Source organism: Belonocnema kinseyi, chromosome 9 (genome assembly GCF_010883055.1).
Source record: "Belonocnema kinseyi isolate 2016_QV_RU_SX_M_011 chromosome 9, B_treatae_v1, whole genome shotgun sequence".
Taxonomy (NCBI): domain Eukaryota; kingdom Metazoa; phylum Arthropoda; class Insecta; order Hymenoptera; family Cynipidae; genus Belonocnema; species Belonocnema kinseyi.
In genome coordinates, this window is record NC_046665.1 from 106,661,604 (window position 1) to 106,686,093 (window position 24,490).

The 24,490-nt window shown below is 21.8% G+C and overlaps 2 protein-coding genes across 3 annotated transcripts in view; both read left to right on the plus strand.

Annotated features, from left to right (window-relative positions):
* LOC117179504 (eukaryotic translation initiation factor 2A) overlaps positions 1-9,326 on the plus strand; it is a 34,798-nt gene extending 25,472 nt beyond the window's left edge. Inside the window, exons 11-12 of the mRNA XM_033371373.1 lie at positions 3,092-3,315; positions 8,174-9,326. Of these exons, the coding sequence (XP_033227264.1) occupies positions 3,092-3,315; positions 8,174-8,299 (350 nt within the window). The 3' untranslated portion in view covers positions 8,300-9,326. The remainder of the gene's footprint in view (positions 1-3,091; positions 3,316-8,173) is intronic.
* The window catches only part of LOC117179506 (E3 ubiquitin-protein ligase SIAH1A-like), a 31,070-nt gene continuing 15,049 nt past the window's right edge, over positions 8,470-24,490 (plus strand). The window contains exon 1 of one of the 2 annotated variants that reach the window (XM_033371375.1): positions 8,470-8,580. In XM_033371375.1, the coding sequence (XP_033227266.1) occupies positions 8,521-8,580 (60 nt within the window). In that variant the 5' untranslated portion in view covers positions 8,470-8,520. Of the gene's footprint in view, positions 8,581-21,416; positions 21,577-24,490 lie in introns of those variants that run through there. The other variant, XM_033371376.1, reaches the window with a different exon arrangement.

A 24,490-nucleotide genomic window follows, 5' to 3' on the forward strand; every position in this document is an offset into this window, starting at 1 on the left:
GTTGAAGATTTATAATTTAAGTTGAAAATTCATCACATTGGTTTAAAATGTAACTATTTCAAAAAAAAATTAGTACTATTCCATTTTTGGGTCAAAATTGATATTTTTTAGTTCAAAATTTAACTATTAGAGTTTTTAATTAATAATTTTAGTTAAAAATTCATTAGTTTGGTTAAAAATAATTTCTTTTAATTGAAAATGTATCCATACCATTATTTTAATGAAAATTCACGTATTAAAAAAAATCGTTTTTTACAGAAAATTGATGTTCTTGTTTGAAAATTCAAGTGTGTCAATCAAGTATTTATAATTTTATTTGTAAATTTATCTTTTTGTTTGGAAATGTAACTCATACAGTTGAATATTCCGTAATTTTAACTGAAAATTCATCTTTCTGTTTTAAAATTCAGTTATTTTAGTTAAGGGTTCATCATTATAGTTTAAAATAAATTGTCTTTTAATTGAAAATTAATTTTTTTAACTGAAAATTTATCTATTTTATTAATGGTTTAACATTGATCTTTTTAGTTTTAAAATCCACCATTTGATTGAAAATTTGTCCTTTTTATATAACAATTTAAAAATTTGTGTATTTTGTTGAAAATTTTTTTTTAGAAAATTAATATTCTTGTTTGAAAATTTATCTGCTTTGTTGAAATGTCAAGTGTTTCAATCAACTATTCATAATTTTATTTGTAAATTTACCTTTTTATTTAAAAATGTAACTCATCCAGTTGTATATTCCATAATTTTAATTGAAAATTCATCTTTCTGTTTTAAAATTCAGTTATTTTAGTTAAAAATTCATCCTTATAATTTAAAATAGATTGTTTTTTAGCGAAAAATTATTGTATTTTGTTAAAAAATCGTTTTTTTTTTTAGAAAATTAATCTTGTTTGAAAACTCATCTTCTTCGTTGAAAATTCAAGTCTTCCAATTAAATTTTCGTAATTTTATTTGTAAATGTACCTAATTGGTTGAAAATGTAAATAATCCAATTGAAAGTTCCATCATTTTAATTGAATTTTCATCTTTTTGGTTTACAATTCAACTATTTAAATTCAAGATTCATCATTATAGTAGAAAATTCATCACTTTCATTAAAAATTGAACTATTTGGTTGAAAATAGATTTTTGTTGTTGAAAATTAATTTTTTTTAACTGAAGATTTAACTATTTCATTTATGATTAAAGATTGATCTTTTTTATTTTTAAATTCAACTATTTGGTCGAAAATTTGTTGTTTTTTTTTAGTTAAAAATTCAACTATTTCGTTTAAAATTCATGTTTTTGGTTTAAAATTTATCTATTGCAGATAAAGATTTATAATTTGAATTGAAAATTCATCAGTTTGGTTGAAAATTTATCTTTTTGTCAAAAATTAATCCATTTGATTTAAAATGTAACTATTTCAGTTGTTGAATCATAATTTTAGTTAAAAATTCATCAGTTTGGTTAAAAATAATTTCCTTGAACTATTTTTTTTATGAAAATTCATGAATTTAAAAAAATAATCGTTTTTTTACAGAAAGTTAATGTTCTTGTTTGAAAATGCATGTTTATGTTTTAAAATTCAGTTATTTTAGTTAAAGATTCATCATTATAGTTTAAAGTAAATTGTTTTTTAGTTGAAAAATAATTTTTTATACTGAAAATTTAACTATTTTATTTATGGTGTAACATTGATATTTTTTATTTTTAAACTCAACTGTTTGGTTTAAAATTCATCACTTCGGTTTAAAATTGAACTATTTAGTTGAAAATAGATTTTTGTTGTTGAAAATTCATTTTTTTAAACTGAAAATTTAACTATTTCATTAATGAATAAAAATTGATCTCTTTTATTTTTAAATTCAACTATTTGGTGGAAAATTGTTTTTTTTTAGTACAAAATTCAACTATTTCGTTGAAAATGTTTGTGTTTTATTGAAAATTGATATTTTTGATTAAAAATTTATCTATTACAGATAAAGATCTTCAATTTGAATTGCAAATTCATCTGTTTGGTTGAAAATGTGCCTTTTCCAATGGAAAATTAATTATTTTAACAGAAAATTAAACTATTCCATTTTTGTTGAAAACTGATCTTTTTTAGTTAACAATTCAACTATTTTGTGGAAAATTCATGTATTTTGTTAAAAAATCGTTGTTGTTTTTTTAGAAAATTAATCTTGTTTGAAAACTCATGTTCTTCCTTGAAAATTCAAGTGTTCCAATTAGATATTCATAATTATATTTGTTAATGTATCTATTTGCTTGAAAACTTAAAAATATAAATTAATTTTTTAAACTGAAAATTTAACTATATTATTTATGGTGTAACATTGATATTTTTTATTTTTAAATTTAACTATTTGGTTAAAAATTCAACTTTTTCAATTCAAGATTAATCATTATATTTGAAAGTTCATCACTTTGAATTAAAATTGAACTATTTAGTTTACAATAGATTTTTGTTGTTATAAATTAATTTTTTTTAAACTGAATATTTAACTATTTCATTTATGATTAAAAAATGATCTTTTTTATTTTCAAATTCAACTATTTCATTGAAAATTCATGTTTTTGGTTTAAAGTTTATCTATTGTTGATAAATATCCATAATTTGAATTGAAAATTCATCAGTTTGTTTGAAAATGTGCCTTTTCCAATGGAAAATTAATTATTTTAACAGAAAATTAAACTATTCCATTTTTGTTAAAAACTGATCTTTTTTAGTTAAAAATTCAACTACGATTTGCTTGAAAAATTGATATACTTTAGTTGAAATTCAACTATTTGATAATTTAGAGACAAATTCAAGAAATTAATTATTTAATAATTTTTTTATAAATAATAATTAATAATTATTTATTTAATCGATGGTGCTTATATATATTTAAGAATACCTTGTAAAATATAAGTGGTCAACGCTCTCTAAATGAAACATATCAATTGCATTCTTAAAAGTTGAAAAAAAAACATTATTTATTATAAACTCGCGAAACTGTATACATATACCGAGTTCATTATTTTAAAAAATGCATCGTCAGGGAATTTTCTTCCAGGATTTGAGTAGACACTGTGAATAAAAATATTTATTATCAATCAGCAAAAACGTCCAAGGACTCCAAGGCTTATCTCAAAGCAAAGAAGAAAAGAGAGGCCAAGAAAGCGAAAAAGGGACAAGAAACTGCGGGAACTCAACCACAATCGAGCAATGCGCCTATTAATGGACTAGATGTTAATAATGTTCCTAAAAGTCAAACTGCCCCAACCGATCTTGATATCACCGATGATCCGGAAAAGAAAAAGAAGATTGGACGAATCAAGAGCGTAAGTTTTCAATTTGTACTGCAGACCTCGCAAACCGATTCCTCTATTTCCTATTTTATCCTATATTCTTGTAGAATCCCTAAAGTAGCATATTTTCAAGATTTGGTCCCTCTGATACCCTATTTGCAGTCCATAATGGAACTTGAAAAAAAAATTTTTCTAAGATCTAGGCTTCTAAAAGTCAGAAAATATCAGAAATCAGGGAATTTTTGTAAGAAGTAATTTGACCGGAAAAATACGGCGAAAACTTACGTTTTTTTTTTAAATACATTATTTTTTTGTAGACAATTATATTTGTCTTTGAAAATTAATCTTATTATTTAAAAAATTATTTTCTGTTTTAAAATTGTAGAAATTAAACCTAATTAATTAAATTTTTATTCATTTTTTAAAATTAATCAGTTAAAATTAATTAATTATTAAATAAAATATAAAACATTGTAGTAGTTAAATATTTATAATTTTATTTAAAAATTTATCTTTTATGTTGTAAATAAAATTGTTTGGTAAAAGTTCAACTTTTTTGTTAACATTTTTTGTGGTTGGAAATGCATAGTTTTAATTAAAAATTAATTTCTTGATTGGCAAATGAGCTTTTCGGTTGAAAATTTGTTTTTTCTTTGATTTCTTTTTGGTTGATTTTTTTTTAAACTGAAAATATAATTATTATTCTAGTTGAATATTCCATAATTTTATTTAAAAATTCATCTTTTTGGTATTCAATTCAACTATTCGAGTTAAAGATTTATAATTCTTATTGAAAATTCAACAGTTTGCTTGAAAATTAATTTCTTTGACTAAAAATTTATATGTTCCATTTTTATTTAATAATTATTCATAGTAGAAAATTCAACAATTTGAATAAAAATGTGTCTTTTTTAAAGTAAAATTTTACTATTTCGTTCAAAATTCACGTATTTCTTTTTTTTTAATATATATTTTTTTTAGAAAATTCTTTGAAAATTAATCAAATATAAATAAAAATTATTATTTTCAGTTAAAATTTCAAGTAAAATTCACGTTTTAGGTGAGAAATAAAATTATTTGGTGAAAGGTAAACTCTTTTTTTTTATTTTAATTTTTTTTTGAAAAGTTATTATTTTAATTGAAAATTCATTTCTATTTTTAAAAAATGAGCTGTTTGGTTGAAAACTTTTTTTGTCTTTGGATGCTTTTTGATTGAATTTTTTTCAACTGACATTCAACATTCTAGTTGAAAATTGATCTTTTCTAGTTCAAAATTCAACAATTTGGATGGATCTATTTTTTAAATTGAAAATTTAACCATTTCGTTGAAAAATCATGTATTTTATTAAAAAATATATTTTTTTGTTGGAAATTCATCTTTTAGGTTGTAAATAAAATTATTTGTTTAAAAGTTTAACTTTTTTGTTAAAAATTATGTTTTTTTAGTTGAAATTTCATAGTTTTAATTCAAAATTAAATTCTTTTGTTGAAGAATGAGCTTTTTGATTAAAAGCTTTGTTGAAAATCAATTAATCTTTTTTTCTGTGAAATTTCAATTATTTGGTTGAAAATTGATATTTTACATTTAAAGATTAAAAATTATTCATTTGAAAATTTATGTGGACGTTTTTTTTTGTAGAAAATTAATCTTTGTGGTATTCAATTCAACTATTTCAGTTGAAGATTCATAATTCTAATTGAAAATTCACCAGTTTGCTTGAAAATTAATTTCTTTAATTAAAACTTTATCTGTTCAATTTTTATTGAAAAATAAATCTTTTCTAGTAAAAAATTGAACAATTTGAATAAAAAATGTGTCTTTTTTATTGAAATTTCAACTATTTCATTAAAAATTCACGTATTCATTTTCAAAAATATATATTTTTGTAGAAAATTATATTTGTCTTTGAAAATAAATCTTATTATTTACAAATTCTTATTTGCGGTTAAAAATTCAAGTAACATTAATCTTTTAGGTGAGAAATAAAATTATTTGATTGAAAGTTGAACTCTTTTTTTGTAATTTAATTTTTTATTCGACTATTCCTGTTGAAGATTCAGAATTTTAGTTGAAAATTCTCCAGTTTGATTGAAAATTAATTTCTTTAACTGAAAATTGGTTTAACTGTTTCATTTATAGTTGAAAATTAATCTTTTCTAGTTCAAATTCCACAATTTGCATGGATCTTTTTTTTTTTTTTAATTGGAAATTTAACTGTTTCGTTGAAAATGCACGTTCTTTGTTAAAAAATGTATATTTTTTTTAGAAAATTATCTTTATTAAAAATGGTAGTATTACAGTTAAATATTTATCATTTTAGTTGGAAATTAATCTTTTATGTTGGAAATAAAATTGTTTGGTAAAAATTTAACTTTTTTGTTAACAATTTTGTTGTTGAAAATTCATAGTCTTAATTCAAAATTAAATTCTTTTATTGAAAAATGAGCTTTTTGATTGAAAACTTCTTTTTTCTTTGCTTGATTTTAGTTACAAATTGTTACTTTTTTAATTCAAAATTTAACTATTATTCCAGTTAAATATTCTATATTTTTACTTAAAAATTCATTTTTTGACTCAAAATTAACTTATTCCATTTTTTTTAACTAAATTTTTTAAATAAAAATTTAAATTTTTCCAATTTAAAGTTCCATAGTTACAGTGAAAAATTAATATTTTTAACTTAAAATTTAATTGTTTAAGTTTTGGTTGAGAATTTATCTTTAAGAGTAAAAATTATTTTTGTTTGTTGAAAATTCAACTATTTCAGTTAAAGATTCGTCATCTTGGTTGAAAACTCCTGTTTAGTTTAAAATTAATTTGTTTAACTAAAAATATTACTATTTTATTTTTGGTTGAAAATTATTATATTTTTTTCTGGTTCAAAATTCAACTATTTTGTTGAAATTTTGTCTTCAATTAAAAATTCGACTATTTTTTTTTTCAAAATTCATGTGTCTTCTTAAAAAATTGTATTTTTTGGTAGAAAATTAATCTTTTTATTTCAAAATTAATCTTCTTGTTTAAAAATTCATCTTTTTTTGTGGAAAATTCAAGTGATTCAATTAAATACTTATATTCTGTGGTTCTAGTCGAAAATTCATTTGTTTGATATTACATAATTTTTTAACTTTAAAATCAATTATTTATGTTTTGGTTGACAATTGACCTTTTTTTTTGTAAAAATTAATTTGTTGAAAATTCAACTATTTCATTTGAAGATTCATCATTTTAGTTGATAATTTTTTTAATAGATCAGTAATTTAAGTATAATAAACTGAACGATTATTGATTTGACAAAACGATTCAAAATCCGTTCAAAATTTGAGGATTTCCAGACTTTTAACTGTTTCAATTCGAAAGTCTTAATAAGAATTGAAATTAATATAATATCATTTATTCCGATAATTTTATTTTGAAATAAAAATTGTAATGATTGATCAATAAAATATTTTCAATTCAAAGTTTTAGGTCTTTATATTGTTTTTTATAATCAATTTAATAAATAAATTTATTAATATATTATTGTTATTAATTTTGTTTAGCCATTACAAAATTTTAACGTGTGATTGAAAGTTTATAAACAATTTTAAACTTAAAAATAATTCCATAACAAAATAGTCGTGATTAAAGAATTTAATTAAGTTGAAAATATTGCTTAAATCTAAATTATTCTATTTTTAACCCATGTAATTTGACATTTTTTAATTTAGAAAAAGAACAATTTACGGAAAATCCTGCAAACTAAAAAAACCTTAAAATCTTCCAGGTTCTTTTTTCATAATTTTGAAAATCTCTTCAAATCTTTTTAAATTTTCTGTTATAATAATTTTTCAAAATAAAAAAAACATTTTCTATTTTCCGAAGAATCTTAGGAAAATGTTTTTATTCTTTTGAAGCCTTTCACAATCCTTAAAAAGTTTATACATTTTTTGCTTTGGAGTCTGCAAAAATCTAAATTTTATTTTATATTCGACTGTGGGTATTTGCACAAAAATTTCGGTCCGAAAAGGGGAATTTTTTCAGGGCACAAAATTCGTTTAAATTATTTAAAATAATTTTAAGTTCTTAATTTCATTTAAATATTTTTCAAACTTCTAAATATCTCATAAAATTACTTTAATTTTTTCTACAAATAATAAGTTTTCTATTTTTATTTATAAATTCAAATTTTAAGGATTTTTTGATAAATTTGTAGGATTTTATAATATTCAATTCATTTTGAAATATATTTAAAAGTTTCGAAAAAATATGAAGTGTTTTAAAATTTAGAAAAATGTAAGACCACTTCAAGATTTCTCAAGATTTTTAAATAAAATTTTAAAGCTTTTCAAGGATGCTTAAACTATTTGAAACAAAAATAACTTAACTTCTAACTTAAGAACTGTTAAGTTAAACAAAATTTATTTTTCAGTTTTTAATGTGTCCAGCTTCAACTTACTGAAAATAATATTATTTTGAACTTTTTTAAAATTAATTGCTTGATTTTTTTTATTTAAAGTAATGCAAATTTTAACGTGGATTTATCTTTTTGGTACTTAATCTGAATATTTGAACTCTATAATTTATCAAATTTATAAATTTTGCAGTTTATCTGCATTTTATTTAAATTTTTTCAATTTTAAAGTGTTAGTACCTTTAATTTTATACGTGTAAATTATTGAGCATTTGAGTACACAATTTTTGAAATTAAATACTTTTTACTTAAAGTTTAAGAGTTCCACTTTGAATGCTTTAATTGTTTATTACTTTAAATGGAAAAATGTTAAGATTAGAGTTCGATTTTTTATATTTCATTTACTGTAAAAAATGTTTGCTAACATTTGCCAACCTGAATTTAATTGTTTTGTTTTTTTTTATAATTTAATATCCTGTTTTACTTTTCTTATACAGAAATTGGACCAGATATCAAAGCTAAAACAGCAGCAATCATCAGGCAAACAACTCGAAATCAACCAACTCGACAAGATAAAAAAAGAAGCTGAGCTCCTAAAAGAACTGCAAGACTTATCATTGTGATCAGTCGTGATAACTTTCAGGAATTGCTGAATGATCCAGCCAAACTAGATTCTAAAATAAATGCATTTTCTGCATCTCTCGAAAAATTCGCATCGGGATGAAAAGTGCGATTCGAATTCACAATCGCGAGGGAAATATGCGAATGTGATTGTAAATAAAATATTTTCCGAATTACGCCTTTAGAAGCCACGACTCTCTTCGCCTGGGAAATACAATTTTCTATGACTGCAGTAATGTTAATCTGGAAATTAGAAATCCAACCGAAACAATTAGAGAATATGGTGAATACTTAAAAATAGTTTTTTACATGTAATATTAATTAAGAATACTCAAAATTGAAAAATTCTCAAAATTTAAATCCTATTTTGGTGCAAAATCATACTTTTTTTAGTAGGGGATTCCTAATTCATCGCATGGTTTGTATTTCTTTCAAGATTAGATAGAAAGTGTCCGGGTGCTCTAAATAGGATTAATTACATTTGTATATAAAAGTAACTGACTCGTATCTTTTGGAAATTCTCGATGAAAAGGAGAATTTGAATAGATTCGCCAAATTTACAACAGAAATTAAAATTCTAATATTAATTAAATTCTGACGTCCATTCTATGAACGTTCAACGATTTTAATGAAAGCAGTTAATAATTATTATAGGGGGCATATGAAGAAGCAATAAATATTAATCTTGCGAAAGAAAATTTTCCTTTTTTGAAATAAAACTAGTCTTAATTGTAAATATTGCCTGTTGATTGCCTCAGTTACAATTGATTGATTATTGATTTAATCATTTAACAGCTATATTTACATCGGGATATATTTTTCTTGTCATTTTGCTCGCTGCCTTCCAATAATTCTTGTTTTATCATTTTATTTCGAGTTTTACAATTAAGAGGCAAACTGAAAATTTCAAACTGTGAAATAGGTGTGGGTGTTCATAGTCCAATGTACAAAATTAAAGTGGGCTTCGATTAACAAAATACTTTGTGGAACGAAATAAATAAATCGCTTAAATCTGTATTTGTTACGTTACAAGTGGTCTTACGTGTAACGATTGTTTTCTGATTAGAAATAAGCGAAATTGTTTACAGCTAAGGAAATTTGTGGGAATAAATTTACCAGAAAACGAAAGAATTATTTCTTTCAGGTTTTATGATTTGGTTAACAGCGTTTTCAGGGTGGCCGCTAAACCGGGAAATGACAGTGAATTTATTTTTTCACTGGGAATTTTACCAATTTTTTTAAGAAAAAAATCTGTCCAACTTTGATTTTAACCGTTTTTTAAATATTTATTTTAATTGTTATCTTTTTCAGTTATGGTATCATGAGGGTGGCCGCTGGACCGGGAATTTTTTTTTTTTTACCGGGAATTTTACAAATTTGTAAGAGAAAAATCTGTCCACGCTCGATTTCGACAGTTTTTAAATAATTAGTTGAATTGTTATGTTTTTTAATTATGCTATTATTTAGCTTACAATGCGTAATTAAAAATTTTTCTACTTTAAAAATTTTCCATTCCAAATTTTTATTTTTAAGCTTACATTTTTAATTTAAAGAATTTTTAAATGCTTTAATGTTGAAAATTTTTGATAAAAAACATTTTTATTTAATAAATAAATAATTTTTTTTTAATTTATCTGTACTTTTAAGTAATATTTTGCGAACAAAAACGATTTGACTAAACGAATTTAAATCAGTTCAAAATTTAAGAATTTCTAGATTTTAACGTTAAAATTTAAAAGGTTTCCAATTGAAAGTCGAAAATTCAACTTTGTTGAAAATTCGACCTTTTTTGGTTGAAGTTTGTAATTTTTTGTTTAAAAATTCGACTAAAATTGATTTGAAAATTAATTTTCATGAGTACGCAGAAAAAATTTTAAAAATTGAAAATTTTTGTTAAAGAAACTTCACATTAAAACAAAAAAATTAAACTGTTTTCTAAACAATGTAATTATTTTGTTGAAACATTAATTATTTTATTGAAAATTAAACTCTGGCCGAAACTTTCACTATTTTGTTGATAATTAATTTTTGTTTCTGAAAATACAAAAATTTAATATTCCGTTGAGAATTCAACATTTTTAAATTGAAAATTCGGCTGTTTTTGGTTCAAGTTTTTATTTTTTGTTAAAAATTTATTTTTTGGTTAAAAATACATTTTCTTAAGTCTACTATTATAAAGGATTTTATTAAATTTAAAATATTGTTTTAGTCTAAAATATTCAATTTGTAACCCATTTCATTTGAAATTCTTTATTAAAAAAAATTAATTATTGGATATTTATAAATATTTTAATTTTTATTTAACACAAGTAAATTGAAACCAAATATTTAAAAGTAAAGAATCTTTAACTGAATTGTTTGACATAGAAAACCTGGAATCGTCCAAATTTAGAAGAGCCTTTAAATTTTAAACTTTACAATTTTAATTGTTGTATTTGAAAAATGCTTAATTTGTAAGTGAAATTTTTATATTTTGATGTATAAATTAAAAATGAACATTTGTAGAAAAAATTGAGTAATTCTAATAGATATTTAGGAATTTTAAAAAGATAAAAAATTATCATGCAAATTTTCGTTCATTGAGTAATTTTTTAATTTAGAGCATTGAAAATGAAAACGTGAATTTATATTTTTTTATGTTGAAAATATTTAGTACCTTTAACTTTATACGCACAAATTATTTGAGCATTTGAATACAAAATTTTTTAATTAAAAACTTTTAAATTTCAATTTTAAGAGTTCAAAATTTAACCGGGAAATGACCGGGAATTTATTTCGGTGATTAAAACGGCCACCCTGATCATTCAGTTTAGAATGCGTAATTCGAAAATCATTCACTTAACAAATTTTCTATTTTAGATTTTTAAATTTGAAACATACATTTTAGTTTAAAGAATTTTAAAGTGCAGTTTGAAAGAAAACAATTAAAAATTAGAGGCGTTTAAAATCGAAGATTTTTTCCCAAAATATTTTTGGTTAACTGCGAATATAAAGTAATTAATTATTTTAAAAATTGAATTAGACTCTATATTTAAAAAGTGAATAATAATTGATTTTACAAGACGATTCGGAATCAGTTAAAATTTTTAGAATTTCCAGATTTTAACATTAAAAAATAAACTGTTTCAATTGGCAAGTCTTTTATTAGCAAAGCAATAAAAGTCCGATTGAAACTTTATAAAATATTTTCAATTTTAAAATAATTGCAAAATAATATACTCATAATCCAAGGCTTTTATTTAATTTAAAAAATTATTTCAGTCTAAAATATTCCATTTTTAAAGCACTCAATTTGACATTTTTTAGTTAAGAATAAGAACAATTATTTCATATTTAGAAGTATCTGACTTCATTTAAAATCCTTAATTATAAATTAAATAATTACAATTGAACAAAAAAACTAATTTGAAACCAAATATTATAGATTTTGGCAAATTTCGAACAAAAAATTTCGAAGCTTTTTAAGAATTTTGAAAGGCTTCAGGAGAATAAAAAACATTTACTAGGAAAATTGAAAATGATTTTGTATTTCGAGAAATTAATTTTAAAATAATATTTTTTTTAATTTAGAAATATTTAAAAGTTATCAAAAATGAATGAGGATGATTTTAAGGAAATTTATTTAATTTGGCAGGATTTTAAAGAAATTGTTATAAAAAATTCGAATAATTTTAAAAGTTGTTTAGAAGTTCTGATATTTTTTTTTAAATTTGAAAAAATATGAAATAACTTGTAAATATTTGAAAATTTTTAAATAAAATTTTGAACCTATTCAGGGTGGCCACCAACCCGGGAGAAGCGGGAGAAAATCGGGAGAAACTTTCACCGGGAGAAAAAAAATACACCGGGAGATTTCCCGTATTTCATAATTAATGCGTTTTTTCATTTTTTCAAAGTGCCTAATTAGAAGGTATATCATTTTCAAATTTTTTAAAACAATTAAAATTTAAAGGTTCACAATGTTTTGCGTCAATAATATATTTATCATCTTTAAAAATTCTATAATTTTAATTCAAAATTATGGCTTTGAATGCACTATTATAAAAAAGTTTAATCTGAGGCCTTGAAACTAAAGTTTTTCTTAAATTAATTTTTAGATTAATTCTCGATTGTTTCAAATTTCACAATATTGTTGTTTCAAATTCATATAATTATTCAAAATGACAACAACATTTCGCTATTAAATATTCAAAAATTGTATAATAAAGGGCTTGGTAGTCAGTTTTGAATTAGATCATTTTAGATGTAAATATAAAGCAATTTCGAATTGCAACGCTTAAACTTGTACAATATCATAAAATGGAATCATATTGCAGCATTCTTATTGTTTATTATTTATTTGAATTTTCAAAGTAATATTTTTAAATTTTCCGATTTTTTGGTGAAGACTTAAACTAATAAATCATTTCAAATTGGAAAATATTTAATTGGAAATTTTCAAGAGTTAATGTATGGTGAATTAAAATTTTTTTTCTTGTAATAGTTTTAATTTTGTAACGAAAATTGAATTGGTTAAATTTGGAAAAGTTTCATTAGCAGTTTAAAAATTATCAGTTTTTAAGTGATTTAAATTTACATCAAATAATTAAAAATTTTAAGGGTTTGATTATAAAAAAGTTTTAATATCACAATTTTTGGTGACTATACATTTTTTCAGATTAAAATAAAGGTCGCATTCGTCTCAGTTTCAAGGTTCTGAAGTAGAATTTTTTTCATGTTTAATGCTTTCCATTTAAAATTACTATTTAGTTTGAAAGTTTATTTATTAGAATTCAATTAATTTTGTTATTTTATAAAAATTTATCTAATTAGCTTAGATGTCACATTATAATTTTGTTATATAGTAACAATTTAAAATTCTAGAATTTCATAAGTTTTTTACTTTAAAAAATTCAATTTATTTTTCAATATTAATTGTCAAATCTTGATCGCTTTGATTTTAGAATTGCTAAAATCCATATGTTTTCAATTTTTGATTATTTAAGTTCGACCGCTTTTAAGTATGAATCGTAAAATTTCAATTACTCTGAATTTTTAATGATTTAATCTTGAAATATTCAATTTCTACGGGTTTGAAAATTGCCCTATTTTCTAAATTTTTAATCTGAAATCATTCAATTTCATGATTCTTCAATTTAAAATACAATTTTTTACTTTGCAGGGCTTCGATCTAAAAATTATACAATTTCATTTCTTTTTTTTATTAAATTGTCCAACATCGTGAAATAATTTTTTTTATTTCAGAAGCCTTCAATTCGAAATTATTAATTATTGTTATATTTTTTGAAATATAATGTTTAAAAATTGATTCTTCCATCTTTAAATTAAGTAATTTTGTAAATAATTAAATTACAGTCTTGAAGGTTTAAACAATTAAAGCTTGAAAGCGTTTGAAGTTGAAATTTTTTGATAAAAACATTTTTATTTTATCAACTGTAAATGTAAATAATAAAATTATTTTTTAAATGAATCTGTACTTTAATTATAAAAAACTGAAGAATAATTGATTTGACAAAACGATTCTAAATCTGTTCAAAATTTGAGAATTTCCAGATTGTAATTGTTTCAGTTCGAAAGTCTTAATACGAATTTAAATTAATATATTATCCTTTATTTCGATATTATCCTTTATATTATATACCGGGAAATGAGCAGAATTTTATGAGACCGGGAAAAACCGGGAAAAAATTTCGTCCAACTTAGATTTCAACCTTTTTATAATAATTAGTTAAAAAGTTCAAAATGCAGTTTTAAAGACTTTAGCAATTGAGGATTAGAATCGTTTAAAATCGAATATTTTTGAGAACACACATTTTTAGTTCATCAACTGTGAATATGAATTAAATTAAGATTTTTAAATTTCAATTGCACTCTAAAATTTTCAAAATAAATAATTATTTATTGTAAAAAACGATTATTTGGCATGAGTTCACAATTTTAGAAATTCCAGATTTTAACGTTAAAAATTAAATTGTTTCAATTGGAAAGTCTTAAGCAAATGTAAACACCTTATTGAAACTTTATAAACTATTTTTAATTTTAAAATAAATTTTAAATAATATATTTATGATCAAAGGCTTTTATTAAATTTCAGTCTAAAATATTCCATTTTTAAACCACGTAATTTAAAATTTTTCAATTAAAAAAAGAACAGTTACTTAATATTTAGAAATATCTGACTGTATATTTGGAATCAGTAATTATAATTAAAGTAATCAAAACCGAATAAAAAAAAATAAAGTTTGAAAATTACAATTTTAATTGTTCTATTTCAAAAATTTAATTTGTAAGTCAACTTCTTAAATTTTGATATATAAATAACAATGAAATACCTATTATTTTTGGAAAAAATTGAGTAAGCTGTAGAAATATTTAGAAGTTTTGAAAAAATCCAAAATTAATTTAAAATTTCGGTGCAAATATTACATGGCCTAATTTGAAACCAAATATAGATTTGGCAGATTTCTAACATGAAATTCAGATGCTTTTTAATAATAACATTTTTTAATTTACAAAAATTCGAAACAACATGTTGATGTTTCAAGATCTTGAAGTCGAATTTTAAAGCATTTTAAGGATTTTTAAACAATTTAAAATGAAAATAATTTAACAGGATTTAAACAGAAATTTTCCAATCTTTTACAAATGTATAGTTGGAACAAGAATTTATTCAGAATAATAACCGGGAATTTTCAACTTTAACAAATTCCGAGCTAGCACTGAAAATTTTCGAAAAGGAACACAATTTTTAATGTTAAAATTTAAATAAATTCCGAGCTGGAACAGAGAATTTTTTATTAGCAGGGAATTTGAAAAAAATTCAAATTCTTTTTGGGAACGGAAAATTTTTGAACAGTATTAAATTCCGGTTTTGAACAAGGAATTTTCAATTTTTAACCAATTCTGAGTTAGAACTCGAATTTATCCAGGAGAATAACAATTCTCAATGGAAAATTGAATAAAAATTCTGGATTTAAACAGGAAATCTTTTAAAACGAATTAAAATCCCGCATTTGAATAGAGAATTTTTAATGTTTAACCAATTTTGAGCTGGAATTAGAATTTAAAATTGCTTAAAATTGTGTAGTTTTGAATATTTTTAAATTCAGTGATTGATTCTTCAATTTAGAGCATTTAAATTCATAACGTGGATTTATATTTTTGGATATATTGTTCTTAATCATTTTTTTAGCATTAAAAATTGCACTGTTCATTTAAGACGTGTAAATTTAAACTAAATATTTAAAAGTAAACATTTTGAAACTGAATTGTTTTACATAGAAAGCTTTGAAATGATTTCAAATGATTTGAAGTAATTTAAAAGAAGTGTGTTAACATTTTTTTGAGTACTTCTAAATATATTTTAAAGTTAACCGAATTTTTCCTACAAATTTTGCAAAATACTACAAATTTTAAAAAAATCCTTAAAATTTTCCAGGTTCATTTTTGATCATGTTGAAAATATCTTAAAATCTCTTCAAATTTTTTGTTACAATAATTTTTCAAAATGAAAAACATTTTCGATTTTCCTATGAATCTTAGAAAATTATTTTATTCTGTTGAAGCCTTTCATCATTTTTAAAAAGATTCCAAAATTTTTGTTTGAAATCTGCAAAAATCTACATTTTGTTTTAAATTCGACACGAATAGCCGAATTTTTTCGGTACACAAACTTCGTTTCAATTATTTGAAATCATTTCAAGTTCTTAATTTAATTTAAATATTTTTTAAACTTCTATATATCTTAAAATTTATAAATTCAAATTTTAAGGATTTTTTTTAATTTGCAGGATTTTCTAAAAGTTATACAAAAAATACAATTCATTTTAAAATATATTTAAAAGTTTCAAACAAATTTGAAAAATGATTTTAAATTTGGAAAAATTAAAAACTACTTCTAGATTTCTCAATATTTTGAAATAAAATTATAAAGCTTTTTAAGGATGTTTAATTTATTTAAAATGAAACTAATTTAACTTCCAATTTATAAACTGTTAAATAAAAAAATATATTTCTCAATTTTTAATTCGTATAGCTTAAAATTACATAAAATAATATAATTTTGGAATTTTTTTAACTTCAATTCTTGATTCTTTAATTTAAAGTATTGAAAATGTTATTTTAATGTCATTTCAAATAAAAAACATGATTTTTTAATGAAAATTATTAAAATTCAAAAAAAGAAGCATTAATTTTGATCATGGTTTTTGTAATTAAATTTTTTTTACCTTCGTTTCTTACCAATTTTTGAAAAATGATTGTCTTTTAATAAATAACGGCTTATTTTTCCGGGAAAACATTTTATATAACTCTGCCGTTTTTCAATTTTAAAATAACTAAATAATCTTAAAATATAGTTATTTATTGAAAAAAATTTTTCGTTAAAAAAAATTGTTCTAACGATTTCAGTCATAGAAAAATTTACTTTCAAAATTGAAAACCGGAGAGTTGTAGAGAATGTTTTCCCGGAAAAAATAAGCCGTCATTTATTAAAATGCAATCATTTTTCAAAAACTGGTGAGAAGCAACGGCCAGAAAAAATCAATTGCAAAAAACATGGATAAAATTTATGTGTTTTTTTCTTTGAATTTTCACATTTTTCATAAAAAATCATGTTTTTTATTTGAAATTACGTCAGTTATAACATTTTTATTCTTAAAATCATAGAAAAACGATTTTTTTCAGATATCTGACTTTTGGCATGACAACAACCTTAAATTGTAATTCTACTTTATTAATTGTAATATGAAATTTAAAAGCAGTTTTCGTTAATTGTAAAAATAGCTTTGTATTACTGGATTCAAGTATTTGAAATTTTATCTTTTTGGTTTCAAATTTAATTATTTCATTTAAAGATTCATCATTTTGCTTGAAAATTAATTTTTTTAACTGAAAATTAAGCTATTTTTGTTTGTTGAAATGTATGGTAGAAAATTAATCAGTTTGGTTGAAAATTGAACGATCATTTTAGTGAGAATTCATCTCTTTGGTTATAAATTATTTTTTCCTGAAAATTTATCTCATTTAGATAAAAATTCGTGTATTTTGCTGACAATTTTGTATTTGTTGATAAAAAATTATTAAAATAGAATTATTTTAGTTAAAGATTCATAATTTTAGTTGAAATTCATCCCATTGGTTGAAAATTTATCTATTTTATTGGAAATTCTTTTTTTGATTTTTTTTGTTGAAAATTAATTTTTTTTACTGAAAATCTGATTATACCATCTTTTTTTTTTTTGAAAATTTATGTCTTAGTGAAAAATTCAACAATATATTTTCTTGAAAATTCATATTTTTTGGTTTCAAATTAATATTTTTTGCTTAAAATTCTACCATTAATGTTTAAGATTTATAATTTTAGTTGGAATTAAATTTTTTTAACTTAAAATTTTTTTTAATAGAAATTTAAATCTTCTGTGTTGAGAATTCAATTATTATTTAAAACTTTATCTATTTATCTTGAAGCTGAATTATTTTAGTTAAAAACTTATTAAATTGGTTGAAAATTTAACAATTTTGTTGAAAAATCGGTTTTTTATGATAATTATTTTTTTTAACGAAATTTAATTATTATGTTGAAAAATTATCACTTTTCTGGTTAAAAATTAATTTTTGAAATCAAAAATTTAACTCGCCGAGTTTAGTATTCCACCATTTTAGTTGAGAATTCATCTCTTTGTTTGGAATTTTTTTTTCCACTGAAAATGTATCTTATTTATTTGAAAATTCGTGAATTTTTCTGACAAATTTGTCTTTTTTGGTAGAAAATGATAAAAATAGTATTAAAATAGAATTATTCTAGTTAAAGATTTATCATTTTCGTTGAAAATTCATCCTATCGGTTGTAAATTGAACTATTTTGTTGAAAATTATTTTTTTTTCTCTTTTTTTTTTTGAAAATAATTTTTTTTTACTAAAAGAGGAACTATTACATTTCTGTTTGAGAATTTATGACGTTTAGTTAAAAATCCATCTATTTGCTTGCAAATGATTAATTTTTAGTAGAAAATTCAACAATATATTTTCTTAAAAATTCATTTTTTTTAAATTTAAAATTAATCTTTTTTTGTTTAAAATTCAACTATCTAAGTTGAAGATTCATCATTTTAGTTAAAATACAATTTTTTCAAATGATAATTTTACTTTTATTTTGTAGGAAATTTATCTTTTTTATATAAAATTAATCTTCTGTGTTAAAAATTCAACTATTATTTAAAACTTTATTTAATTTGAAGATGAATTATTTTAGTTAAAAACTCTACAAATTGGTTGAAAATATATCTAAATTGGAAAAATTTGCATGATAATTAATTTTTTTAATGAAATTTAACTATTGTGTTGAAAAATTATAACTTTCCTGGTTTAAAATTAATTTTTGAAATGAAAAATTTAACTCATCAAGTTGAGTATTCCACCATTTTAGTTGGGAATTCATTTCTTTGGTTGTAAGTTAATTTTTTCGTGGAAAATTGATCTTCTTTAGTAGAAAATTCATGTATTTTGCTGAAAATTTTGTTTTTTTTTGTAGAAAATTTAATCTCCTTGATTGAAAATTGAAGTATTCCAGAAGATTCATGATTTTAGTTTATAATTGAACTAGTGTTTTGTCGAAAATCCTGTTTGTTTTTGTCGAAAATTAATTTATTTAACTGAAAATTCAACAATTAAATTTCTGGTAAAAATGTAATTTTTTTGCAAATTTATGTCTTGCTGAAAATTCTTATTTGAAATTCAACTGTACTAGTAGAAGATTCGTGATTTTAGTTTGAAATTTATCTCTCTCGAAGGAAGTAAAGGACTATTATTTTTATTTAATTTAAAACTAACGTTTTATTAACAGGAACTAAGTCCTATTCTAAGGAAACGGCTTTAGAATCATATTGAAAAAGCCATACATCTATTAGTCTAAAAATAATTAATAGAAAATTAAAGTTTAATATATTCATTGAATATACTTTAATTTGAATGAAGAACGTAAATCAGTAGGGGTTTTCAGTAAGTGGAATTCCCGGACAACCGCTCTACTCAAATGAGTTACTTCCGGTAATCCGTCCAACCAATCAGATTTTCCCGCAAAAATTAAAAAAAAAAATACTTTTTAAACTTAAAAAAATATTTAAATTTATTTGAACAAACTTTCCTTTCAAAATTATGCTCATTTTTGAGTGTTCTTTTAATTTTACTGTGAAAAAATGCAACAACCCCTTTCATCTTTTTGGTTTAAAACTCAAATGTTCCAGTTAAAAATTCATCTTTTTTGTTTAAAAATTAACCTTCAAGTTGAAGGTTCATCATTTTAGAGGAAAATTCATCAGTTTGGATGAAATTAAATTTTTTTAATTGAACGTTTAAATTCTTTTTCTTGGCAGAAAATTATTTTTGTTGGTTGAAAATTCGATTGTTTCAGCTTATTATTTAGTTTATTCCAGATTATTAGTTAAACAAATGTGAACGTCCACTTGAAACTTTATAAAATATTCTTAATTTTAAAATAAATAAAAAATTAATGGACTGATGATTAAACACTTTTATTCAGTTTTAATATCTATTAAAATATTCTTTCAGTCTAAAATATTATATTTTTAACACATTAAATTAAAAACATTTTAATTATAGAAAACAATTTATTGAATTATTATCAATATTTGACTGCTATTGTAAAATGAGAAATTTTAAATCAAATATTCAAAACTAAATAATTCGCAACTTAATAGTTTGAAATAGAAAACCGTGATTCCTTAAAAATCCAAAGAGCTAAGTTTAAGCTTTTGCGTTATAATTTTAATAGTTCTATTTGAAAAATTTTTAATTTGTTAATTAAAAGTGTTAAATTTTGGTCTTAGCATACATAACAATTGAACACTTATTAATATCAAACATATTCGAGTAAGTTTACGAGATATTTAGAGGTTTTGAACCCATTTAAAATAATTTAAAACAAAATATAGATTTCTTTCACATTTCGAAAAAAATGTAGAAGTTTTTTAAGAACTTTTTTTTTTTTAAGAAAGGTTTTAAAAAAATTTCTTAAGGTTGTTAGGAAAACTGAAAATTATTTTTTATTCTGAACGTTTTATTCCTTTTGCAGGATTTTTAAAATAAATTTTAAAGCTATTTAACGATTTTAAATTGTTGTGAGATGATGGACTAGTTTTACGGGAAATTCCGTAACGGTGGACAGTTCGTTTATTTTAATAACAATCATTTCTTTGATACCTGGACAAATTTAAATTATTTTTTATTTTGACAAATTATTTTTAAAGAATAGTTCGAACTTTATGCTACATTCTGTTTAAAAATTAGACTATTTGGTTTTAAAATACATTTTTGTAGGTAGAAAATTTCAGAATTTGCTTGAAAATTCGACTATTTTGTTGAAATTTTATTTACTCAAAATTTATTTTCGTGGGTACAAAAATTACAGAATTTGGTTAAAATATGTAAATATGCGGTTACAAAATTTTTTTTAGCTTTCAAAAAAATTTTTTTTTTCTTTTGAGGAATTTCATCTTTTTATTGAGAATTAGACTTTTCGTGATGAAAATCCATGTTTTTTGTAGGTAAACCATTTCAGAACTTAGCTAAAAATTCAACTATTCTGTTAATATCTTTACTAAAATAATCTTTTCTACTTGAAAACTCAACTATTTATTTAAAATCATGTATTTTCTTGAAAATTCTTCTTTTTTTATAATCGTATAAAATTAATTAAATATTTTTAAAAAATCATTTATAATGTATCTTTTTTAGTTGAAGATTAAACCGTTTATTTGAAATTTGGTTTAAAATTCGTCGTTTAATTTGAGAATTCTTCATTTTAGGGTGAAAATTAAACAATTGGATTAAAAAATCATCTATTTTATTGAAAGTCATACTTAAATTAGCTTTTAACTCAATATTAATATTTTTACCAATTCTCATTTTAAAAAATCAAAACAATTCGATTTAAAAAAGCAAAGAGTTATAATAATCACAAAAAACTGGGAAAGTCCTTGAATGAAACGCCAGACAGCCTGGTTAAACTATTCTTTTTAATTTTAGCGCCATTGTCACGTGATGAGAAAAGCGCCAATCATTTTGGTGAAAAATCATCACACACGCATGCGCACTTTGGAGATAGTCTCAATCCAAACAATGGGATTTCCCCTATCGATCGCGTGAAAAATTTTGTTTTCTCTGGATTTGTTTTCTATGCGTATCTAATTAATAAACCTGTTCTCTATCTAAGCGTGAAGTTTTTCGCTTTCTTTCTGGAATGGAAGAACTGAAAGATAGAGTAAGTAGGCTTTGCAAATAATTTCCAATAAACTATTTTTTAGGTTAGGTTGGTTTCTCTTATTTAGATTATTTATTTGTATGTGAGTGATTATTCTATATTTTTCTGCAAATGTTTTCCTATACAGATATTTCATTATCTTTTATGAATAACTACAAGCAAAGAATGTTAATCGAAATATTGACAATATTCGTAGAATTGTATAACACTAATACAAAGATTTTCGTTCCTTTGTCATTCAGGATTTCACAATATTATTGTAGATTTTAATCGCAGGCTCGATAACCGTTTTTTAAATTCTGAAATGCGAATTAAATTTTACATTTTTTGTGTATTCCGTTTCTGTAAAACAATCATTTTCTAATCTTAGTCATTTTTTAAGCTAATACAATTTTTTTGTATTTTTTAAAACTATCTTATTTTTTATCAATTTCTGGGCCATATAATTTTTTTTAGAATGCAGTATTTTTTTGAAAAAGGGTAGGTATTCGGCATTTTCATTTATTATTCGACGGAAAAATTCTTTTTCTTTCAATTGATCAAAAAAAAAAAAATTTGAATGACAAAATGGCGACTGGTTATATCAAATTCTTGAAGTTGGATTTTCTCAAAAACCTCACTTTAAATTTGGTTTAGAAATAGATAATATGTACTACACATTTCCGGAGTTTCGTTATAAATAAGCCACGGATTCACACTAAAAAAATTATTAAAAAAAAATAGTTTTTGAATTTTTCTCAGAAACAAAGATAAAAAAAAGTGTTAAGATATAAGTTTACACATCTAGGAAAGTTCTACAAATACTACTATTTTTTTCTGAAAATTACCTTTTTTATTGAGAATTGCACTTTTTTAATTAAAAAAATTTTACGATTTTTGGAATTTTTTGTTTAAAAATGTGACTATTTTTTTGAAAACTGACTGAAACTGTCTTCTAAAATCTTTTAATATTTTTTTCAAAATGCAACTGTTTTGTTGAAATTTTAATTATTTTATTGAAAATTAAACTCTTTGATTAAATCTTTAACTATTTTGTTGAAAAATCATTTCTCTATCTGAAATAGCAAATATTACATTTTTCGTTGAGAATTTAATTCTTTTTTTAAAATTCGTCTGTTTTAAGTTAAAGATTTTATTGTTTGTTTAAAAATTCGACTATTTCTTTGAAAATTTATTTTTTTAGGTAGTAAATTCCATAATTTGTTTAAGAATTCAACCATTTTGTTCAAAAATCTTTTATTTTGTTAAACAGTCACCTTTCCTGGTCGAAGTCTCAACTGTTTTAATTCGTTCTTTGGGATTGAACATTAACGTAAAAAAAATTAAACTAGCTTATCAAAAATTCACCTATTTTGTTAAAAAAATCAAATATTCAGTCATCACAGAGTGTCACCTATTCACCTTTTGTCACCTATTTTAGGAATTTGTCACCTTTTTCTCCTATTTTGGCGTTTCTTATTTTTTGTCACCTTTTCTCAGTTGAATAGTACAATTTTATTAAAAATTACAACTTGCACACCAAACATAATTTTTATTACACTTTCCTAATCGACGAATCTTGCACCAAATGATCGAATTTTCAAAAAAAAAAAAAAACAATAAACTTCAACCAGGAAGATTTGCATTTTCAAACATAATCTTATATTTTTCATTTGAAAATATGAATATTTTATAAGCCAGCTTAATTTTAAAGCAAGGAAGACGAATTTTCAACTAAAAAAAAAAATGACTTTTCTAACAAATGAGGATTTTTACACCAAAAGCAATGATTTTCTATCCAATATACAAGTTTTTAATAAATCAGTTGCAATTTTGATAAAAAAAAAAATTACATTTGAAGAAAATAGTTGAATTTAGAATAATTATAAAATAAAAATATAATTTTTTTTCAAGTAAAAATAATTAGCTTTCAATCAAAAAGGATCATTTTTTAACCAAAGATGATGATTTTTTAACAAAACAGTTAAATTTTAAACCAAATAGTTGAATTTTTAACCAAGAGATGAATTCTTAGCTAAAAGGCGATTTTTTTTTAACAAATAGTTGAATTTTCCACCCAAAAAAAAACAAACTATTTTTAAAGTAAAAGAGAATTTTCAATCCAAAATATGACTTTTTAACAAAATAGTTGAATTCAGATTAATTCTGAAAAAGAAATATAATACTTTTTTGTTGTTTTGTTTTTGATAAAAAGAACTAACTTTCAGTCGAAATAGATTTTTTGAACCAAGAGGTTAGTTTTAAACAAAAAAAGATGATTTTTTAAGAACCTAGTTCAATTTTCAATAAACTAAATAAACTTTCAAACAATTTGTAGAATTTTGAATTAAACGCCAAAAATACAATAGTAGACTTCTTAATAAAAAATATTAACTTTCAAATATAAAAGATGAATTTTCAACAACTAAAAAAAAAGAGTTTTCTATCAAAAGAGAAATTTTCAACAAGAAAATATGAATTTTCTACAAAAGTATAAATCTTCGACCAAAAATGATTACTTTTTCCAAAAAATCGTTGGTTTTTCACAAAAAGTATGTTTTTTAAGTAAAAGAGGTTATTTATTAAACAAAAATACAATAATAGACTTTTCAAATAAAAAGAATTATTTTTTAATCAAAAAAGATTAATATTCAACCAAAAAATATAAATTTTCAATTAAAAAAAAATGAATTTTCTGCCAAACAATATAATTTTTTGTCCAAAAACGATTACTTTTTAACAGAAGACTTTAATTTTCAATTAAATTGTTAAATCTTTAACTAAATAGTAGAATTTGTAACCAAAAGTAAAATTTTGAACAAAAAAATTATTCATTAAACACTCCACTCCTTGGTTGAAAGTTGAACGAATTTTTTTTAATTTCATTTTTTCCATTGAAGATTCATAATTTTAGTTGAAATTTGTTTTTTTTTTG